The sequence below is a fragment of the Parasteatoda tepidariorum genome, chromosome 9, assembly GCF_043381705.1.
Source record: "Parasteatoda tepidariorum isolate YZ-2023 chromosome 9, CAS_Ptep_4.0, whole genome shotgun sequence".
In the NCBI taxonomy this organism is placed as follows: Eukaryota; Metazoa; Arthropoda; class Arachnida; order Araneae; family Theridiidae; genus Parasteatoda; species Parasteatoda tepidariorum.
In genome coordinates, this window is record NC_092212.1 from 43,542,946 (window position 1) to 43,565,598 (window position 22,653).

The 22,653-nt window shown below is 30.3% G+C and overlaps 2 protein-coding genes across 2 annotated transcripts in view; one reads left to right on the forward strand and one right to left on the reverse strand.

Moving 5' to 3' along the window:
• Positions 1-1,573: 1,573 nt before the first annotated feature.
• On the forward strand, positions 1,574-2,937 carry LOC139426546 (uncharacterized). Its single transcript, XM_071185802.1, has one exon. The coding sequence runs from the start codon at positions 1,615-1,617 to the stop codon at positions 2,935-2,937; it is 1,323 nt and encodes a 440-aa protein (XP_071041903.1). The 5' UTR covers positions 1,574-1,614.
• Positions 2,938-6,468: 3,531 nt separating this feature from the next.
• LOC107439432 (proton-coupled zinc antiporter SLC30A2) overlaps positions 6,469-22,653 on the reverse strand; it is a gene marked incomplete in the record, with an annotated part of 35,566 nt that continues 19,381 nt past the window's right edge. Inside the window, 7 exon segments of the mRNA XM_071184954.1 lie at positions 6,469-6,839; positions 9,035-9,169; positions 9,245-9,350; positions 9,942-10,131; positions 13,491-13,644; positions 15,983-16,129; positions 17,964-18,063. Coding sequence (XP_071041055.1) covers positions 6,694-6,839; positions 9,035-9,169; positions 9,245-9,350; positions 9,942-10,131; positions 13,491-13,644; positions 15,983-16,129; positions 17,964-18,063 — 978 coding nt within the window.

Below are 22,653 nucleotides of genomic sequence, written 5' to 3' on the forward strand. Positions count from 1 at the left end.
TATTCATAACAAAATAATTTTTATTACATTTTCTACATTTTAAACTATTTTAACGAGAAAACTAAGTAATTTCAAATTGCATGAATTCTTAAAGGACTAGAAGGACTTAATTCCTTAAAAATAATTGTTAAGTTAATTGAGTATTAACGCTGCTTTTAAAGAGTTGGAAATAGTGTTTTTTAAATTGGAAATGGATGCTTTATGTAATTTAAACTAAACTAAGAATTTCATTTTAGCGATTATTTTTTTTTAAATTTTTTACTTTACTTATTATTTACTTTATTATATTCTTTATCACTGTTTTAACCTATTAGTTTATTTATTCTTAATCTAATTTTTATCCTTTTAATCTCCTGGCTATGTCTTATTACAATAAAGGAAAGCAGAGATTATTATTTACATGTCATTCACGTCAGTTATCTAAGTTCACTGTACGATTTCATTTATTGAACTGTTAGTAAACACACGCACCAAATTTTAAAATTAAATTCAATTTTTAAGATCAGTTAAAACGAATTTTATTTTTTTTCCTACAATATTAAGATAGGTGCCTTATTTGCGTCGCATTAGAGCAGCACAATGGGCTGTAGGCTACTGTCTGAGCTTGAAACATCCCTAAGGATGTTTCAAGCGAGTCGAGCACTTTATGGTAGTACAGTTTAACAGGGACTTGTACGGCGCACCCTCGGTCCTTACACAGCCTGAATGAAGTGGTCACCCATTCGCTTACTGACTGCAGTCAGTGATGCTTGACTTCGATGTTCAACTGGGAGAAGTCATCTACCCAATTTCCTTATCCATTTACACATATTGCGTTCCTGCGCTTTAGATAGTTGAAATCTGGATGTGAAACTTTGTTGAATAAATAAGAATTGAAAACTTAACGTGAGAAAATATTAAATGTGAAAATAATTCTTGAATTTGAAATTATACCATAAATTAGTATATAAATGAGGGATTAATTGGTTTGCTGTTTTAAATATTTTATACATAATTACATTTTGGAAGTTGACAAAATATATGTTGCATTAGTAATTAAGAATATGTTAAGCCATACAGAATTTTTGGAAAAGAAAAAAAAATATTTGATACATAAAATCATTTATAAATAAATACATTAATGATGCTGAATGGTATTAATACATTCCATATTCCACCCACGCAAGTAAAATTTCACCTATCATTAAATGCACGCAACAGATGTTCGACATATGGAACATGTCTCTTATTAGTAATCAATTACTCGATATTAAACTAAAGAAACTTGCTTTTACTGAAAATAATGATGAATTTAGAGTAATGATGACCTGAATTTATGGTACGCCATTCAAAATGTTTTCTTTTTCTTCTATCTGCATTCTTGTAGTAGCTGCCCGGTGCAAATATCGATTTGCATTCAGCTGACATAAAATTAAGCAACTGAATTAGCGATTTGATGAGAAAAAAATATACATTAATCTTTAGTGTTAACCTATTTTCCCCCCTGTTCTATTTTCCTTCTTTGTTTCTTGTAAATTGTCACTGTCAACGCAAGTATTTTGATGCTACTGTAATTTATGTGATGGTGCTTAGAGGATTTCTTTTTGGGGTTAAACAAATAATCTAGAAGAAACCATGGTGTCCCCAAGTTCTGTAAGAATCTCCATAGGTGTCTTTTCGGAAGTTCTCGAAGTCAACCGCACAAATGGCATTTCTATTAGTGGTGGATCGGAAGCCGGATTTCTCGAACTGCTTATTGAAAAACTGAATTTTAAACCGGAGTTCGTTGAAATAAATTTCTCGGAAATACCCGTCAATCTTTTCAATTCCAACGCCGATATTGCCATCGGAAGATTAGCAATGATTGAATCTTATTTTAACTCCGGCTTTGCGTTTCCGTATGATTTTGGGAGTTTACATTTTCTCACTAAACTACCAGCGGAAGTTCCCAAATTTCAAGTTCTCTCCAAACCTTTTGAAATTACAACTTGGCTACTTTTACTGCTATTCCTGCTTGTTTATCCTATGTGTTTGTACTACTTATATGGGAAAAAATATACATACGCTGAGCTACTTTTTAACGTTGTGTCCCAATTATTGCAGCAGCCTGGCAGCATACCTGTTAGTGCTAGATTCAAAGAGAGAATAATAGACGCCTCCTGGCGCATCTGTGCATTTTGGGTGGCATTATACTATACATCATTGCTGCTTTCTTTTTTGATGGTGCCAGTTCAAGAACAACCAATCAATTCCATTCCCAGACTATATAAAGCTGTTACGAAAAAAGCGTGCAAGTGCATGGTATTTAAGGGATCAGGACACGGAAAAATATTGTCATCTAGTGGTGATCGGAAAATTAAAGTTATTGGTGAACAAATCCAATCCCATAACTGGGAGATAGACTATACATTATCAAGTTTGAAAAAAGCTATTCTAACAAATAGAGATGTAGTTGTTGTTCCAAGTTTTATATTCAAACATCACCTATTAGGTCAAGTATTAGTATCAGATGAGCCGCTTTTTTCTTCATATGTAGCAATATATTCTAATAAAAACTTCTGTTGTCGGAAAATGCTGGAAAAGTTTGTTCTCCGTATTACAGCAGGTGGTATTTACCATAAGTTGGTAAATGACTATTACTATAGGCAGTCCATTTTACGCAGATCCTCGCCAAAGATTGAAATTGAGCATGATGAAATAAAAAAATTGACTTTGTATGATTTGTGTGGAGCTTTTGCTATTCTAGTCTCTGGTTATTTTCTCGCATTTCTAACATTTAACCATGAGAAATCTATCCAACATAAGGGATGTTGCAGACGAAATACTAGAATAAGTGATAAAACTGTAATAAAACATAAAGAAAATAATTCGCCAATATATTGTATTTGTAGCAATAAATTCGCACCACGGAAAAAAATATCATCAGTTTACCTTCGAAAAATTGAAAATATTGTATGAATTCATGATAAAAATGTATGTTATGATCATGAGATTAGACAAGTGAGATATTATAATGACACTGTGACGTGTAATTAACTGGGCTATTGGATGTTGATGATTAATTCATTTTTTGTATTCTTCATGTTTTGATTTTAACGTTTTTAACACTAGACTGCCTAAGGAAGTCATTTTGACTGCTTTTAATTTCAATTAGAAAAACAATGATGTATATAATGACACAATTTTTCAAAATTTTGTACAATATATAATTTTTTATTGTTAATATTTACTATTAACTTGTTATATAACTGTAAATAACGCAAAAAATATTGAAAATTAATTTTAAACAAATTTCTTTACACATTATTTATTCTTTTACAACCTGTCATTTTGACTGCTTTTGGGCAATATAGGTATATACTAAGTTTCAGTCTTTCTTGTGTTAATGTTTAAATTTAGCTTTGCCACATTTTTATGTCTTACTGTTGAAATTTGTATTGAAATTAACAATAGTCTAAAAACTAAAGTAATATTCTTTTAGTCTATTAACTAAAAGAGTAGTTTGTTTGAGATCGTCTCCAATTGTTTGATTTCTCACACAATAAGATAATCACAATCAGGTCTGTAATAAATCTGAGGACTCTATTTTGAATGACATCAATTTTGTTGAGGATGGTTCAATTTTGTTGACAACAAGAAGAAGCATAAGAAAAAATTGGACGCATTACTTGAATATTAAGCAATTTCTTGAAATTTCGAGTTTTTGAATATTTATCAATCAGAGGTCTGACTGCACCCCATGTTTTTGAAATAACATCATTAACATGGTCATCCCTTGTAAGACTACTATAGGTACTTAGTCTCTGACAGTGTTAAAGATGGTAATGTATTTAGTGAACTTTGCTCTTGTCCTATAGTTTTTAATAAAAAACGATTGCTCTTTTCTGCGTTTATAGCAACACGCCAATTAATGCACCTTTCTTCAATTTCGAATGCAAATTCTTGAGTTTTGCAAGAGTCATATCAAAATTCAGAGATTTTTGGACTACTGTAGTATCATCTGAGGTAGAATGCAGTGAGGTGGTTGATATAGTCTTTTTTCTTCGAAAAATCCGAAGCTGAAAAATGTAAAGAATGGGTCCCTGGACACGATCTTGAGGCATCCGTGAGTAAATATTATTTTTTTTCGATGACTTGGCAGAATTTAATTTACTATGGAAAGTTCTGTCAGTAAGGTACACGTTTAGAAACTGCCAAGTATCTATAGTTTGGTTGAATAATTAATTAGTTTGAGTTAATTTGAAAATGAGGCCTTAATGCCAAACAAGCCCCTGAGGCGTCGAGCATGAGAACAGCTGAAGTTTGTTTATGATTAAAAAAAATCACTACAGACAAAAAACAAAAGTCTAACACGTTGATTCACCATCGATAGGTTTTCTCTATACCCATGTTGTTTGCTTGGAAATATCCAGGTGTGGCTTTATTCTGCTGAGAATGGTTTTCTCATATTTGTATATTGCTTATGGAGGGAAGTTGACTGATGGGCCTGAAGTTTATTGGCTCCGAAAGGTTCTTGCCTGATTTCGGTACTAGTATCACAGCTGCTCGTTTCCAAGTTCAAGGAAAATAAATGTGATCAATAAATTAATAGAAAAATTTTGTAAACAGGTTAATATAACAAGGCTGTAAATTTTTTAGAATTGCTGATATTGTCTACCCATGGGGCTTTTTGTTTTTATGCTTCTTTATAATCGACTTTACTTTATCAGCATTGGTTGATATGATGTTAAAAACTTTGTTGAATTCTTTTTTTCAGATTATTATATTCTTTGACAATTTGTTTGATGAATGCATCCAAGTTTGGTGTGAATGGCTGCTCTATAGTATCAGCAAAAATATCTGCCTTTTCATGGTCAGAATAATATTTGATGCTGTTTTTAATAATTTACTCATTGGTGATTTTATCACCTTAGGTTAATTTTAGATGTTAGGTTAGGTTTAGATATTCAAACAAACATTAAAGTAATAAAATAGAATATATGTGTGTTTGCAAGACAGAACTTCTTCAGGGGACACACTGTCTACAAACACACAGGAACCTTTCTGTTGTCAGTGGAAAAACCAAAACTGACAGTGCCCCTGCTTTAGGCGTTTTTCCATTTTGATTTAATGTTTTAATAGTTAATTTACTTCTTTGTCTCTTTTTTGCTTTTGCAAATTGGATTCATTTTCTGATTAGGTTAATTCAAAGTGTAAGCATATATTTTTATTTTGAATTAAAAAGTAGTCAATTAAATCAAACTATTATTTTCCCGCCAATGAATAAACTAAGGAAATCTTTTTTACCCTTATTGCTACAACTGCTGGGAATTGCTGTGAATACATATACAATTTTGACCTAATTATTGAATATTAAATTTCTACATTTCATCGTAGTCCCTGTACAATTTTCGATGCACATTCGTAATTTCAAGTTTTAAGGTCTCGTGATTTTTTTTATAACAAAACTAAATGCAATGTTAATTAGAACATCAGAAACACCTGGATTTTATTTATTTTTTAAATATAGAATGATAAATATACTATTATAAAGTTAGATATTTTTAATCGCTTACATATCTCTGACAAAAAGAATTATATGTTAATACTACTTTTCGAAAGTGAACTTTTTAATAAATTAATGCAAGAATACTAACTAAAAATCGAAACCAAGAATTAAAAAACTGAGCTGAGACAAAATTGTCAACTTTGCTCCACCCTACAGGCAAATTTTAGAATAAATTTAGTGTTAAAGTAAGCAGATTTATTTTTAATTTTGTAAGAAGTTAAAAACCCGCTTGCATGATCACAGTGATTTTATAGATTAAGATATTAAATTTCTAAGCTTTAGAAACTTTCTAACGTAAATTTGAGAATTGAAAGTGGTTAATGTAGTTGCCTTGAAGTATGTTATTTATCGAACCAGGATATTGTTTTTAATGAATTTTTCACTTGCGAAGTATTATTTTAAAAGGCTCTTCTACGTATTTATTAATATTGAAAAAAAAGCTGCATTGTTACTAATTTTTCTGCTACTTGTCAATTTTCTTTTTATAAAAATAAAGCATTTCTGTGAGTGTTTTGAGCATTGCTTTAAATTAGTCAAGTAATTTTTAACCTTTACCGATATAGAAAATTTCGATTGAAAATTTTTGTCAGATATCACATTAGCAAGTGAGATAATAGACAGTGCTTTTTAAATTACGTACGACATATTTTAGCTCTTTGCTGTTTGAAGTATAGTGGTTGCTAAAAGTTAAAATGTAATTGTTACTTTTCTAATGGCTTGTAACATTTGTTGAATTAGTGTTGACAGACTGGCTAAACTGCACCGTAAAGGTTAGGAGTTAATATTTACTGTATTTTGTGCACTTTCATTATAACGAACTCAAGTTAATACATACATTTCGGCTCAGAAGGATCGTTATATCGAGCGAGATATTAAAAAAGAGTTGTAGTATTTTTTTTTAAAAAATACTATTATAACCCAAATTAAATAAAGAAAATAAGAAAACTAGAAAACTATTTTATTATATAAATAACTTTATGCTAAAAATACGCATCTCCATATAAACTCAATATGGTACACTTTAAAACAAAGTTTGGCAGAATGGTACCTTTTAAAAAATATTAACAATGTTACGAACAATATTAATCTTCAAAACTTAAACCAAACCAAACAAAACATAGCTCACTCCTCGAACTGAAAACTGTACAATAAAAATGGTTTCATTTTCAATCTTTCGGTTCTTGACACTGATTGCAGTTTACCATGTCATCTCGATATTCTTCCACCTGCAAAGTCAAATCGAACACTCCTAACTCTTTTCTTATAATACTTGATGTTTTCTTTAAGACAGATATGGGATCCTCATCTTTAGCTAAAATGAAAAATACATCGAATGTAAAGAAATTTTGATCGGGATGGATCGTTTACTCATTTATCTTTTTTTAAAAAAAAAAGTCTTATAGTAGCTCAGACGTTTCCTTATTGACAGTATACAGGGTGTCCAGTGGATTACTTACTAATTTTACGGTTGAAAATATCGGAAACAAAGGGCGATAAGGGAATGAAACAATCGGTATGTTTATTGTGAAAACTGTTAAAATTTCATACAGAAATTTGGGGATATAGTTACAAAAATTACAAACAGATGGCACTGAAAGCAAGTGATGACCCGCACGATTAGTTCTAGCGTTAAAACTTGGCAGGAAGTTGTAAGGAATTAAGTGGTTTGAGCCAGATATTCTATTAAAAAACGTGAGTTTCCGGTTATGGAATATCATAGGTTAGTTTACAAACTCCAATTGATTTTCCCCGACCTTTAAGACACTGATTTCAGAGGTCTTTTCAGTATCTTTGCATATAGTAAAGCGTCATCTGTTGGTAACTTTTACCTGCTTAAACTTTCTTGGCAACTTGTAACTTTTTTTTTTAGATTCCTAAATTTTTGCAGCTTTCACAATAGACATATCGCTTGTTTCATTCCTCTATTGCCTTTTGTTTCAGAAATTTTTAGTTTAAAACCAATAAGTTATCCACTGTATTTTCACTTTATATCTTCCTTTACTTTGATTTTCTTAGAAAAAAAACGGTTCACTGTTTTACCTTAATATCAGTTCTTTGAATCTTAATGCAATTTAAACTTGCTCCATTCGAATGAGGTGTGAAACTGAATCATGTTTCCATTAAGTTGAACGACGGTATCGTGTAGTCAAGTTCAAGAAGTTGTACATTAATATAGTTGTACATTATTAATATAACTAAGTATCTTATTAAGGATGCTGCAAATTTGAATGATAGAATGATTCATCACGCTCCAAAACTTCTAACAGGGTAGAGTATAATCTAAGCAAAAAAATCTCAAGGGATTCTCCTATGTTTTATTTTCCATGTGTTTCTTTTTTCTCATCTGAAGTCAAATGAAAATGCTGCCCTTATTTTAAATACCTATTAAATTAATTTCCTTGAATGATAAAAGTTGTTCTCAACAAATACTTCTTGTAAGAAATTATCTTTAGGGTGTTGATTAGTGGAATTAGTAAAAAAGCATTAATTTCAGTATAGATTTATTTAATCCTAGAAGTTGCAGTTATGTTTTGATTAAAAATTCTGAGCAGGCAGTATGTTAGCAGCTGCAACGGTAGGTCGTGGAGTCTAAATGAAGAGTTAGAAAGAGCTCTATGTTGCTTGAAGAACAATAATATTCCACCCACCGTTAATTGCTATAAAACGGTGGACGTTTAAGAGCAGGTTAATATGCAGATGTTAAAAACTTGGAAAAAAGGAAAATAATTACGCATGTCATAATTTTTTCAATACGACATAATTATTCAGATTTGGATCTAAAGTCAAAGCGCAATGTCATCTCAAGACCTATTGGTAGAGAACATTAAGAACAATACCCATAATTTAAATGCAAATATGCTACTCATTATAACTTTTCGAATAGCTACAACTACTCTAATTTTTGGCCTTAAACTCTAATTGGCCATATTTTGCAGATTTGGACTAACCCCTCATTTTGAAATTCAAGAATCTCAATCCAACGTGAAATTTTAGTAATTTAAAACATCACTTACATTGATTAATTAGCAGATTTAAGGTTAGACTCTAGAATAATTAATATTGACACTTAGTAGGTAAAAATCTAATCGTTAAACCATAAGCTCTTCAAGGCGTCATAAAAGTTACATTTCTACCAGTTAGTTTTTTTCTACCAATTGGCGTCTCTTATCTAATCTGTTATGTAGTTTTCAAATATTAGTTTAACTGATTCCGGACCCCTGAAGGAAGAAAGAAACGCTAACACAGGCCCGCACACTCTGAGAGTATATGAACGAGCGGGACAGCGCAATTGTTTCCGTTAAGCCTACTATTATTTAAAAATTCATATGAAATCATTACTGCAATTAAAGGAAAATTAGCAGATTATTATTATTGATAATATGTGAATATACTGCAATAAAATGTTCGTGATATTTAAAAAACGTCGTCATATATATGTGATCTGAACGGGATAAATACATAGTTTTGATAAACGGCATAGCAGTTAAAACAAATTAAAAGTCCTACCGATGACAATGTGTGCTGAAAGAGCGGTTTTGTCCATACTCAATGACCATATCCTCAAATTGTGGACTTTAACTACTCCTGGTATTGTGTAGATGAGTTTCATCACTTCCTGAAAATTCATTCCACGGGGTATTCCTGAAACATTTAAAATAGTTTAATGTCATGCATTGAAAGGCCAATTAATATTCAGAAGAATATCGTGGACTGTACCTTCCATCAAAACATTAAGCGTATCTTTCAGAATTGCAAAAGTAGTGATAAGTACCAGAACAGAGAAGAAGAACGTGCAGATAGGATCGACGATAGCATATTCTGGCTGGAAAGGGAAAACAATTAAAAAGTCATCAAATCATGGTATTGTAATTACTGAACACAATCATGTTTAAATTAATTTAATATATGTTTTAGATCAATAAAGATTTAAATTCATTTGATATAAACTTAGGCATGATAGATAAAATACACATGAGTCACAAGGCGTAGAGTGGTCGCCTCCAAATGAGGTGAATAAGCTTCGAATTCCAGAGATAGCTCTGTTAATGCGGATTCCGCTCCTCGTACCGACCATAGAGTTTCTTCAGTAATTAACGGGTTAAGTCCCTTTGCCACCAGACTAACCATGGGATGTTTTTGTGGTGGTTTCTCTCCCCATGTAACTCAAGTGCGGGTTACACCCATTAAAAAAAGTCCACCCCAAAGACAAATTTCTCCCAATATTTGATCTCAAAGTTCCCTTTTCTTCTGGATTGGGTTCAAAATTACAAGGCTACAGGGTTAAACATCGGTAGACGTTTGCGTCGACTGTTCAACGACGGTAATAAAAAGAATAAAAAATAAAACACAAACTGTAAGAAATTCCTTGTCTAAAATATTCACACAAAAAATACTGCAAAGATAGACTATTTACCTTATAAAAAATAACAAAGGCTGCTACTAAAACGCCAAGACTTTGAATGAAATCTCCAATAACATGGATGAAGGCTGCTCTAACATTTATGTTCTCTTTCCCTGATCCTTCATGAGAATGACCATGCTTCGGTGAATCTCCATGGCTATGGCCATGGGAAACGCCTCCCACTTGCAAAGAAATAGCCATTCTATAAAATAAAAATAATGAGAAATCATGGGTAGAATAAAGGTTTCATTGAGATACTTTCAAAGCACTGCAATACTTTTTTTGAGAACTGATGTGAACTATAATAAATGCTTAATAAAAATTATTTTATTTAATCTTCTTGAAACGCATTCGAAGTCATAATAAACCATGTAATGCATGTTTAACTCGTTTTTACCCTGAAGATCAGGCCTCTTTTTCTCTCGGCCTAACTCAAACTTCGAAGGGCTTGAAACTGAATGGCTTAGTTCTAAATATGCTTTTAAAAATCTTGCTTTAAAAAGTAAAGCATTCCCATAACAGAGAGCGGGGATATGGAGCATAAGGCTCTACAATTTCCTAACCCATGTCATGATTGTGGCAATATGGCCAGCACTGCTCGCAATACAATCTTTCCCTACAATCTGGTAACCATCGATCTGAATCTGGACCTCTTCATTCAGTTTTCACAAATAAACTGATGACTGATATTTAATCTATTTGGCAGTATCTTTCCTTTCATGTAAAACACAACGGTCGTCACCCAAATAGAATTTTAGAAAAATGAGATTTTTGAAGCGCATTTAACCTTTTTGCTTGCGACTAATACAACATACAGACATGTAAGGCTACAAATAGTACTCCGTTTGCAAAGGGTTAAGTGTTTTTTGGTAAGCATATTTGCTTTTGTGCAATTAACGTCAAAAGAATTTCTTTAACCTTAACCAAATCGGTTTTAATCTGTTGAAACTGTAAATAAAATTAAATTTTAAAAATCTAGAAGCAGTCAAATGTATTATTTTAAATGACTTACTCGAAATCTCAAATTAAATAACCTTATTGCTTTAAAGGTTTGAAAAAAATCTATAGAAATTCTACTATAGCTACACTGTATCATCAAAAGGTCTTTATTAAAAATTTAACCTTAATTCCAAGATGACGAGGTAAAGGCCTCTTAAACTCTCACTGTTAATAAATAATAGCAAAAATGTAGAAATATTTGACACTGATATAATATTTTGCGCTGTTATAGTTTTCAAAAATTTACTAGTTTTTTGTAATGGTTCGAAAAATTTCTAAAAGTTCAATTATTTCATTTTCCCATTTGTTTTTAGAAGAAATGACGCATTCCTTATTCCACTGATATAAATAATTCGAATATTTATTGAGTTCTAAAAAAAACGTAGTGAAAAAAAACAACTTAAATCGAAGTTGTAGCAATAGTGTGAATTTTGTGCTAGCTTTGATAAAATTTTGACAACTACTTCTTTAAGTTTTAATCTGTGGCATCCAAATTATGTTTTTAGGACGTCATTGCAGATGTTACCCATGCTATGTGTTGTGTGGAAAATACTACAAATGTTAAACTATATTGATCTACTATCTGTCATATATTGATAAGTTGTATATAAGCTATATAACAACCACACCAGCCAACTTTTAAGCCTTTCGAGAATGATTTTCTCCAGTGTTAGTATATTGGAATTTAAATTAAATTTTTAGGCAGAATATACGCTGTATTTTTAAACAGCTTATGCATATTACTATAACATTATTAAGTATTAATGTATATACTTAATTTTTTTAAAGAATGGTGGTGGTTAAAAAGATAGGAATATATTGGATAAATGCAAGGAATATATTGGAAGCATACATTTTACTACCACTTTAAATATCGAAATAAAATTTTACGCCAAATGCGTAAAAGTTGGGAGGTATGAACAACTGATCAATATATGACAGATTCTTAGCATCATCTTTTTTTTTAATTTATAAATCTTTTATTTATTTATAAAAGATTTATAAGAGACTTATAAATTTTTTTTATTTGTTTACCAAATATCTGTACATCACATTTTAAGATTTATCCAGATTTTAAACATTAGAATAGATATGACTCATATCAAAATTAATTTTCAAAATTTTTCTTCTATCAATAATAATATAAATCAAAAGAGATAGAGTTATCAATATTTTTATGAAATTTTTTATCAGACATAGCATTGCCTGTTTTCAACGCATGTTAGCAATAAATAATGGAAATCAAACAATATGTCAGTTGAAATCATACTAGGGGAGATTGAGGTCAATTGTAACAGGGTACGATTGTAACAGAGCAAAAATTTCGAGTGACGGGTTCTAGATTTGGTTCCTAGGTGGCACACAAGGTGTATTTAATAAATCTACATGTACACCCCTGATGGCAACCATTTTTATGTACTTTTGAAAGAGTTACATCACAAAAGATATTTTCACGCCACGCAAGTACTTTTTTTGGTATTAGAATATTATATTGTAACAAAGTAATTTTGTTTAAACAAATAAAAATTAGTAACCGAATATGTAAGTGGACACCTTAATTAACATTTCAATAAAAAAAAGATTAGTTTTGCTAATTAACTAGCATTGTTTTTAACAAATGAAGCTGAAATGGCGTCTTGGGGACAATTGTAACAATAAGTAAAGGGACGATTGTAACAGCTGAAAATAAATAATCTTATGTTTACAAACCATTACTTAACTCTTTAAGAACCACCAATAGTTTCCTATATCATTTATATTATGTTGCATGTGCATTATTTTATTTGTCACCTTTCACAGCATAAATTAAAATTTTTAACCCCTTAAAGTTAAAAGTTTAACCCTTTAGGTCTCTGCTCATTATTATTTTTACTCCTAAAATATCACTACTATTTTGATCAATAAAAAAATATATCACAACTATGATAATATGTATAATTAACTATGTTTTAGTTGAATTTATGAACTGTTACAATTGACCCCGTAAGTGGGGACAATTGTAACAAGTGCACGACTGCCAAAAATTGTTAATAACTAATATAATAACATTTAAAATAAGGGTTTTTTTTCTAGTGGAGGATAGTCTACTTTACTCGTCTGTCAGTTAATACTAATAATATATTGGATTTTTTGTTTGTTAAAAATAGTTAAGTCAAAAATTTTACAATTGGCCCCATTCTCCCCTACTATTAAAAGAAAGCAACACCAAATAATATGCTGTTTAATAAAATAAATTAACCCATTGACAAAACATGCAATGTCAAACATAGGTACTGGCATCGAATGAAAGCTTTAAGTTACAAAAATATGTTGTCATGGAGGGAATATTACAAAAAATTTACATTAAGAAAGTTTAAAAACTTCATTATTAAGCTTTGTAAATAACTTCAAAAAACCATACAGCAGTATTATTTATTTAAAAAAAAAGCAATAATGTGCTCTATCAACGAACCAAAATACTAGTATGATAATAAAAACTAAAGCAAGTTTCTTTTAAAGAGAAAGTCAGCTACATAACACGATGTTCAATTATAAATTCTACCCAACATAAAATTGACTTACACTATGTTCACAGCAACCCCTACAGCAGCTGTAATCAGCATAACTTTGGCATCGATTTCATATTCTTCATAAATAATTCTCTGAGCTGCCATATATACAAGAATACCAGTGACAACCCAAATGAGTAATACAGATGTTAAAGCTCCAATAACCTCTGTAAATAATAAATCACCTTTATAAGTATAAGTATAGTTAGATATTTTTTAAAACAGTCATTCAATTTGAAGAATTGTGATCTTTTCAAAACATGTTTGTACACGCAAAGTATGTACTAACAGTACTCAAAATGAATAAGAGAACTCCATAATAATTTTTTTTTAATCAAATGTTTAAAGATTCAACCTTAATCGTTTGAAAAGCGAACGTTAGATATGGTAATCAGTTTGTGATGACGGTATTGAGTTACAAAATAAGACGCAAAAACGTACTTTATTTAAATAATCATGCACTTTTTTGTAACAGATTACGATTCCTAAATACAAAGGAGTAGACGCAATCTCGAAAATATGTTCTCAATAGTTTGGTCAGGAAAACAGTTGAAAGATATTAAATATGTCCTGCCCTTAACATCAATTCCACGTGTGTGATTCACCATCTCTGAGAGGTATATTTTTACATTTTTGTTTCGCCAAAATTTGTGGACCGATTCCGTATAAATTTTGGATTTTATCATTTAAAACTTCGGAGATTAAAAAAATGCACACAAAAATATTATACGAACAAACGATATATATAATTGTGGGCATATTTTTTTAAATAGCTTAAGAGTTTAAGAGCTGTAAAATACCTAAAAAACTATAAATAACTTTAAGGGGACCGAAATTTGAATACTAAATAATTGGAACCATATTTTTTTAATTCGGCTCCTCCTCATATTTTGAATGATAAGAATCCCAAATCTTTCAAAACAAATATACGTTAATTCAGAGAAAATAAGTTGTGTCTGATTTCCTAACTTAAAATAACGTCTGCATTAAATTAGTATATTTAATATTAGATCCTTGAACAATTAATATTCAGTACTAGCGCGTAAAAAAATAATCACAAGATCGAAAGCTAATTTGGTGTACGCCTTTTTTTTATTTTGCGCAATGTACATTTTACATGATTGTTTTATTTTGTATTTAAAGGCAGGAGAACAAAATTGAACTCCACAATTTGTGAAAACTTAATTTCTTTACCATAAAACATTAGTTGAAGTTCTAAAAATAAAATCAAGTGCAGCGTGAAATTTTGATGTGAAACAAAATGAAGTGAGGTCATTTGATTAAAGTCTAAATTATTCTTCGAAAGTCTTACATTAAAAAATTACATTAAAAAATATTTCTTTGAATGAAGAACTTTAGTAGCGCAACGGGCAGATATGAAGCGGCGAACCTTTTCCAATCAGAGTCCCAGTTAAATTTTGATTTATTATTTACAGGTATCCATAGAGTCATTCATTATATTTCTTTTTAAGCTACTGCATTGATTTTAAACAATTGAACTACAATCTGTAACTATATTTGCAGTTTAGTTATTGCCTTGCATTAAATCTGAAACCTAGCGAATTTTTATACTTGGTTATGAGGATTTCATTAATAAAAATAGCTACTTTCAGAACTATCCAAAATTTTCAGTAATTTCAATATATAAGTTAGTTTAGGCTCCCTCTTCACAACTTCGCGTTCTTCCAATGAAAAGTTAGTCTCCTCTACAACATGGTCTTCCATAATGGAGGATAAACTAGTCAACGTTTCGGCCTGGACAATGTTGTTTTTTTTAATAAATTTTCTATAAATGTATTTAAAAAGTAATTTAACATTGTTCTTCCTGTGAACCACCTAAATACACATTTAGAATGTTCTCGTGGAAGAAAAGTTTAACTGAGAATTTTAACATTATAAATAAAACACACAAAATATTTTTCTATCCGACTTGTTTTCGAAACGGTATCATTATACGTGGAAAGATCTCATAACAAAGAATTTTAACATTTTAGCTAAATACACAACACTTTTCTTGTTCCACTTGTGCTTGATTGGATGTTCGCAAAGATGAAAGGATTTTACAGATGCTTCCTCTGCATCTTTTCCAACTTATATTAGGAATTTTTTAAATCTGTAAAAAATGCTTCATATCTCAAGGATTTAATTTTTCTAATTTGTTGCAGTGCATCTTGATGCCAACTTGCTCCGGACAGCAAATATGTATATTTAAAGTGGTAGATTATCAATTGTGATTCTTGGTTTAATAAATTCAATTTAGTAGATTTTTTTTCCACCGTTATATTTAAACAATTCGTAGGCTTATATTATTCACCACTTTGAAGTACTTAAAACGTACTATGCCTTTCAAAAAGCAAGCAAAAATAGTCAAATATTCGCAAAATTAACTTTGTAGTTGTTTACCGTTTCTTGAATTATTTTGGCGTGTCCGGAGCAGTTGGCATCTCAAAAATAATTCAATTTTGAAAAAAAAAATTGAGCCGGAACAAGTCTGATTTAGATTACCTGCTCTGTACCAGCCAAAGCTCATTCGTTTAGTTGCAGGTCTCGAAGCAACCCATATTTCCATCAAACTTATCATGAAACTAGCAAAATCAGTAAGTAGATGAGCAGCATCTGTGGCTATGGCTAAACTGTTTGCTAAAACACCACCTGGAAAAGAAAGCTCTTCTTCAAGTCAAGATAGACAGCAAAAAAATCTTAATGGAACTCGTCGATTAAATAAACAGAAGTTTTACACTGAATATTGTCGCATTTGCTTAAAATAACTAGTGGAAATTTTATTTTAACATTTATATAGAATCCATTGTGCAGTGCTCAAAAAAAGTGAACCACCCAGAATAACTTATAATTCTAGGACTCAATCTTAATGCTTAAAGTAGGTGACCTTAAATAGGCTATTCTCTATTATAGTTAATATTTAGGATGTGACTGAAGATTTTTTTGTACTTAAAGTGGTATCAAAATTTCTGAGTTTTATTTAAGTCCATGGATTTCTATATTAAATTTAAAATTATTCTGACCTCAGCTGCACGCAAATAAATTAAANATATATATATATATATATAAATGTAAAAGAATATAGAATAGTTATTTTATCAAAGAGTTTTTGCATAGCGTTACGGTTCCCGCTAACGTTATTTGAGCTTCACAATGGCACCAACATTTTTTCACAAATAGCAGTGTTATTCAGTGACAGAAAATAAAGTTAGCGCTACGGTTAACGTAAGAAAAAATCTATGCAAAATCTCTTATATTATCACCTTTGCTACCATTAAGAAAAATCATCTCCAGCAAGTATGAAATAATATCATAATAAGGTTATTATATAAGAGACGTTCATTCTTCGGAAATACAAACATTATTTTTAAACATTAATGAAATATGATGTTGTTTCTAATGCTACTTGCCAAACAGCAAGACTGCTTGGTAAAACCAAGCGAGTTTAAGGGGCGCCACCTATGACCGAAAAAGTGACCTCAGCTACGCACACGTCTCAGTACATTTATGGAACGGACCCAATCATACATCCATTTATTCATCCATAGATTGTAATTTTGACCTAAATCAGAGAACGATCAAACTTCAATTTAGTACCCACAGAGGTAACATGGATCATGGAGGACTTTAAGACCCGGCTTATATTACACGCACCAGCCCACATTAACTACACGGGGAGTCTTCAGTCTGTGGGGATCGAACACAAGACCTCTTGAACATGAACCGAACTCCCAACCAACCAGGCTATCCCGGTCTAAAGGAAATATTGCCATGAAAAAGCTTTAATTTTACAGGTAATGAGTTTCATAAAATACCTAGCAATTTACAGAATGTCTGCGGCATGCATTTTAATGATCATGCACATTGTCAGTTTGGAAATCTATAAACTGATCGAAAAAGTATAAAACTATTAAAAACTATGCAAAAGGAGCAAAGTGTGTCTTCATCAAAGTACAAACATCAGCTATTCTATAAAGAGCTTAATCAATGTAATAATTTTTAATTGTTTTATAATCAGTCGATAAGTTTTCAATATTCTGTAAGATGCCTGGGTTTTCCATGAAATGTCCAATTTTCAGCTTATTTTTATGAACCTGTCATTTATATTGTAATGTACCACATACCAACAGTTTCGCCAATCGTTAAGTTACTATTCTAATGAAAGTTATCATCATTAGGTATCAATATAATAATACCAATCATACAGTTATCTTAATAATCAAAATACCAATAATCGTATGCATAGTATGAAACGCCTACATTCTATAGAATTTAGGATCCATCAGTACTGTAAATACTTAGGTGATGATGCAATTCGCCCATTTGGCATTCTGTAAAATGCTTAATCAATATAATAATTTTTAATAATTTAATACTTTGCCGGCTAGTTTTCGACATTCTATAAAATGCCTAGATATTCCATAAAATGCCAGATTTTAAACATATTATTCCGCAAATATCATGTATAATAAACTGTACCACATACCTACAGCTTCACCAATCATAAAGAATAAGCAAAGAATACTGGCGAATACTAATTTTCGTCTCGCAATCTTATCAATGCCAAATTCTTTATCTTCGTGGCAATGAGAATCTACCTGCAAATGGTTACATTATTTGAATAACAAAAATGAAGAGTGACAGAGAGAGACTTATCAATAAAACTCTCATTACTTACTAATATGCTTTCTTTTTTTGGTATTTTTTCGGTTGATTTAGATATTCCATTTTGGCAACATTCATCTGCTGCATTACCGTGGCAACAATAAATAATTGAATTATCTCTTGATACTAAAGATTCATAGGTCCCTCCATGGTGATCACTAATTGTTCTATGGAGAAACCCATAATTTGTGAGAAATTTTAAACGAAATAAGCTTGTAACAATGAAACAGTTTTAAAATGGCATTTTCAATTTAAAAAAATTAAATTATAAAATTTACCAGTTTTTTTATATAATAAAATATATTATTAATATCAATTTACGTGTATACTAGTTAAGGAGTTCTACAAACTAAACTTTTAGTATCAAAACGACAAATTACTCTTTTGACGATATGACTATAACATGTGTATTAATTATAATATCAGGATAATATTTTAAATAAAGCAACTGTAATATCTGCTTAAATACCGGACGAAATTTTAAACGAAATAAGCTTGCAACAATGGCATTTTCAGTATAAAAAATTAAATTATAAAATTTACCAATTTTTTTACATAATACAATATATTATTGATATCAATTTACAAGTATTCTAGTAAAGGAGCATTACAAACTAAACTTTTAGTATCAAAACCATAAATTATTTTGACGAAATTACTGAGACGTGTATTAATTATAATATCAAGATATTATTTTAAATAAACTGTATTACCTGCTTAAATACCGACAAAAGAAAATTATTAATATGATATATCGTTAGAGTGCAGGGAAAGTAAAAAGGAAATGTGCGTAGTTAGTTTCAGTATCAGAAAAATTTAACTTAAGAAATTAAGTAAGCATTATCGTGGTGTACAAGGGTTTTACTCGAAACCAATACCAGTTCGTAAGTAGTAGTTTCCCACAATATTTAAAGTTGTATACTAAATTTAATTTACGTTTATAAATTATGTGTCAAAATTCACTAAATGATTAAAGGATTTTATATAAGTATTTAAATTATTTCTGTATATAAACTGGTGGTCAATATTATTATTGAAAGCAAACTTATAAATTATAAATAGAGTGGTATAATATACTATCACTTTAAATAGTTAACAAAAATCAATCTTATATATTGGATTGCCAATCTTTCGACATTAGCAGAGATGCAAACTTGATCCGCTTTGAAAAATTGTACTTTCTAACGGTAACGAAATTTAAATTATTTTTAGTTTAGTATTTATAATTTTAATTAATTTTTCCACCACTAAATATCAAAAATCATAATAACATGCAACCTAAAAGCATTAATTATTTGGTTACTGTTTCTTAAAGTAGGCGTAACTATGTTTATTTTACAAGTTATATTATTTAGTTCGCTACCACTTTATTAAAACTTTTCCAGAGAGCGGAGCAGTTGGCATCCCTACATTAGTTGGGAATTTCTTCCCGTGGTAGCTAAGTTTAAATTTTAATGTATAATTCTTTATTCTGTCAATTTCATTTAAAGTTATTTTCCACGCCACTTCATACAAATGATTCAAGAGCCCACTCGTATTGAGACTTTTGAAATGTTAAAAAAAATTATCAAAAGTTTTGGAAGTTTCAGTTTTTAATTGACTACCACTCTATAAAATATTTTGAAAAAAAGCGAAGCAGTTGGCAGCCCTGTTTATATCTAAGAAACAACATAATAAATATGGATAATATCTAGCTTGTGTATGAAGTAAAGGTGGTTGGGTCGCAAAGCCAGAGATGCCATCATCTCACCGTTGGTCTCATAATTGATGAGCTATGACTTTTTTATTTATATCAAAATAAATTTTCCAGACTTTGATAAAATTTTTTACTTACAATGGTATTTTTTCATTTTTTTCACCCATCTTTTCTTCAGGGGGTTTAGATTCTGGTGCAGTTACCTAAACGAAAGTAAAAAAGATAAAAACAATTCAAAAAGGCAATTTTTGATATTAATAATTTTAGATTATTTTTATTTAAAATAAAATTGTTGTTGTTGTTGTTAATTTACGTCGCACTAGAGCTGCACAATGGGCTATTGGCGACGTAAAATAAAATTGAAAGTCACTAAGGATTGACATATTCAGTAAAGCATACAAATTTCTTTCTTCAAGTTATACTATATATAGTTATATATATGTAAACGAAATGTGTTATGGATATATGCATACAAATATAGTTATAAGTATAAGAAATGTATTATGGTTATAAGCATACAAAATGAATTATGGTTATAGGTATGCAAAATGTGGAATGGTTATATGCAAACGAAATGTGTTATGGTTATGTGCATACAAAATGTATTATAATTATAAATAGAAGAAATGCATTACGCTTATAAGCATACGAAATGAATTATGGTTATATGAAAACGAAATGTGTTAAGGTTATATGCGTAAGAAATGCATTATAGTTAAAAGTATAAGAAATGTATTATGGTTATATGTATACGAAATGTCACGTTTTCAGCAGCATGTCGCTGATGAACTCAAATTAACTCAACCGAGTCCCAAATTGTTTCGCTAATGAACTCAAATAAATTTGTGACTCATTAAAAACAGTACTATCTGCCTAAAATAGGAACCACAGTACTAGACTGAATTTTTTTCGTTATGAACCATACGAATGATTCTGAATTTTTCTAACTAACCTTCACTTTTTACGTACTCACCGACTACTACGATATTTCCGTAGTTTTAGAAAAAAAATTTCTTAGTAGTAGCAAAGGCAATAAATGCATTATTTTTATGAATCAGAGGTAAACGAATTTTATCCACCACTTATAATTTTAAATGGATACATAAAAAATCAAATCCTAATAATACTCATACCCTTATAAAAAAGCAAAAATATTCTATTTCTTTAAAAAAAAAATTGCTTAATTTCACTATCATTTAAAAAATTTCTATGATCTTCCAGATGTCAAATTTTGGCCAGTATGTTTTAATACAAAATATGTTGTTGAATAAAACTTGTAAATATTTTGTTTTCGTTTCTATTTTTACGCCCTATATCAACTATAATAGACGCCCAGTGACTGGGTGGTAGAGCTTCGCGCTCCCGTGGCACAGGTCCTGGGTTCGATCCTCGGGCCGGGCAAGGTTGATTCAGCCTTTCATAACTTCAGTGGGTCGATAAAGGAGTACCAAACATGCTTGGGAACTAAACACTGGAGATTCCGCGTTCGTCTGACCACCTAACCGGAACATCTGCTCCTGCACCCCAGTGCCCAAGGTCAAGAAAACTGAGATGGGTACAGTAGGCCTTGGCCCTCTATGAGCTGCCGTGCCACTGAGTTTAGTTTAGTTTAGTTTCAGCAACTATAATAGTCTAAGAACATTGCGTGAATGTTGTATAGAGCTAAAACTTCCAGTTTGCATGTAAACTATCTTTACATAGATAATTTGTAGCGAAAGATTTTGAACGCGCTTATTGGACTTCTCGGCAACGCCTTCTGTGACGTATGACAATTTCATTCTGCTATGCTTGTTATTTTAAGCATAGAGCAATCTCTGTACAAAAGCATTTCTTTTTCAAACTTGAAATGCCAGTTTTTTCGCCTAAGAAACTGCCTTCTTTATCTAAAAAGGAAATAGAAACTATGTTTCATCTAACATTATTACCTTTATTAGCAATGTTCTAAATTTAGAAGATTGCAACTAGTGGGTAAAGGAATTAGGACGGACAAATACGAAATGGAATTCCAGCGAAACCTCACGGACAAAGATCCACACATAATGGATCTAAATTGCATGGTTTTTATATAGAAATGTTTGTTCAGATTGCACGTATAGAAAATTTAATTTTGAAATTTAAAAAGCATGATATGCTCCAAAAATTGATACATCTTTGTTGCAAGGTAATATTACTGTTCCTTAAAAAACTCTTTGCTTAATTCTTACGTTTTTGTTTGGTTTGTCTTGAAATTGTTATTATTAGTATATAAATATAATTAATAGCTATATAAGTTTTATTTCTTTATGCAAAAAATGCGTCTGTATAACTTTTTTTTTATCGGTTTTCTTAATTTTACGCAGATTTATTCAGCACGTGGCACCCTCTTTTATTTTAGAATTAAATAAAAGAGTTTGCATAAATAAAATATGCAAATTTTGTGTTTCGTGTTACTTAAATATTCATTCATTTCAAAAACTATTTTATGAAACAATAGAAATTAAACTATGCTTTATCTCTTAAAATCTATTCTATCATTTCATTTTATGTATTTATTTACTTTACTAAACGCTAAACTTCCAAAATATTCAAATATCTGATTTCGATTTTGTGACTGAAGACAGAAATGCGTTGAATGAATGTAGAAAATCTATAAAATAATAATAATAATAATATTCTCCGACTTTAGTATATACTCTTATTTCCTTGTAAAACTTATTATATAGCGAGTTGCATACAACAATTTTTATTAATTACTAATGTTCCGTAATTTTTTTGCTGAATTATAACATTTTAGAATATTTTCCTCTAAGATATTATAAAATCTTTTTCAAATAAT

What these genes read in the sequence shown, in the direction of transcription:
- LOC139426546 (XM_071185802.1), top strand. Translation starts at nt 1,615, where the DNA reads ATGGTGTCCCCAAGTTCTGTAAGAATCTCCATAGGTGTCTTTTCGGAA.